The 1591-nt window shown below is 34.1% G+C and overlaps 1 protein-coding gene across 1 annotated transcript in view; it reads right to left on the bottom strand.

The window, feature by feature from the left end:
- The window catches only part of LOC117120672, an 11781-nt gene that overhangs the window by 4721 nt on the left and 5469 nt on the right, over positions 1 to 1591 (bottom strand). Inside the window, exons 3-4 of the mRNA XM_033265695.1 lie at positions 1087 to 1183; positions 242 to 508 (exon numbers count right to left, since the gene is read on the bottom strand). Coding sequence (XP_033121586.1) covers positions 242 to 508; positions 1087 to 1183 — 364 coding nt within the window. The remainder of the gene's footprint in view (positions 1 to 241; positions 509 to 1086; positions 1184 to 1591) is intronic.

Below are 1591 nucleotides of genomic sequence, written 5' to 3' on the forward strand. Positions count from 1 at the left end.
CCCCCTCCCTTTCAAAATCCTGGCTACGTCCCTGGACCCGACGCGACAACAAATCGCGTCGGGCTGCGTAGTACGACGCTGTCTGATTTGGCCTTTAGCGATATCCGGATACCGCTAATGGTTAGCGCTAACCGATCGGGCGTTCTCACACAGGTGCTAACGGTTAGCGCTAACGGTTAGCTCCCGATCCGGATACTAGGGCTCTCGTGAAAACCAGGCTTACAGACTTAGTATGTCTTACCATTTTTTATAATAATATCGGCAAGATCTCGTCTATTGCAATCTTGAAATGCTTTGATAAACACTTCACACTGTTTATTAGGAGAATGCATTTGACGTGCTGCCAACAGCATGTTTCTAAAAGCGTTTATAATGTTTTGATTCTTGTTGTCCATTTCAATTCGGTCTAATTTCGCAGGAGTCAACCCCAAAGCGATTCCAATAGTACGGTAATCCTTCCCTATCTCCTTAACCAATAGTTCGATGACATGGTCACTAAGGCTTTTATCTAAAAAAGGAAATCAATAAAATGCAATGTGAACCTCTTTCAGAATATGGAACGAATGCCGAATAATAAGATGCACGACATCATTAGCAGTTTGCAATTTCACACGCTCTGTTGTCAAGCTTATCAGTTTATTCCCCTGCTAACCCATATGTAATAAATTAATAATTTTTAATAATAATTAATTTTTAATAATTATTTAATTAATGTTTAATGTCCTAAAATTATTTGTAAAGAAAAGTTCTCAATCTGCTTGGTCTGTTGTGCAATAATTTTCTGTTGTTTTTTTTGTCTTTTCATGCATTTTGTGTCTTTCCATTCTCTTTATTCATTTTCTCTAATTTTAATGTTTCTTTCTTAGTTACGTGTTCATTCGTATTTAGTATCATTATAATTCAAATTTATTATTAAATTACAGTCTGTATCTGATAACTTTAATCAAAATTGTATTTTGTGTGTTTTGAATTGTATTGCTTTTATTGTTAGGTCTTTTTTTGTGAAATGAATTGTAAATTTGATACAATTCAGCTTTATGCTGCCTATCAAATATTGAATAATATTGAACATGAATATAATAGAACCTGCAATTGTCTTTTTGTTATCTTCTGTCAGCCGGGGTATTTCTACTAGGCTACCGTTGCATTCTTCTTGGTGATCTGCTATAAAATAAAAATAACTCTGATTTAAAAATATGAATTGAAATATACCTGTTCATGTGAGTGCCTTGAGTGTCTTACTATTGTTGTACCCGCCTAGAATGCGAAACTTTCTATTCTTTTTATACTGTTATATATATAATAGTTTGCGATATTGATCCACTTTCTTTTTTACCTCATTCTTCAGTGAACTCTTTTTTTTTTTTATAAAACCAGTAACTGAAGCAGAATTTATTTCTGTTATTCACCTGCTCCTTAGTAAAGGAGCAGGTCATGACTATATATCCCCACGCATTATAAAGACTGTAGGCCTATCATTATCTATACATCAACTCACTTATACCATTAATACATCATTTACATCTGGGACAATACCCAAATCCTTAAAATTAGCCAAAGTTATACCAGTATTAAAAAAAGGTGACACATG

Source organism: Anneissia japonica, unplaced genomic scaffold (assembly GCF_011630105.1).
Source record: "Anneissia japonica isolate Jap-2015-1 unplaced genomic scaffold, ASM1163010v1 scaffold288009_len375886_cov190, whole genome shotgun sequence".
NCBI lineage: Eukaryota > Metazoa > Echinodermata > Crinoidea > Comatulida > Comatulidae > Anneissia > Anneissia japonica.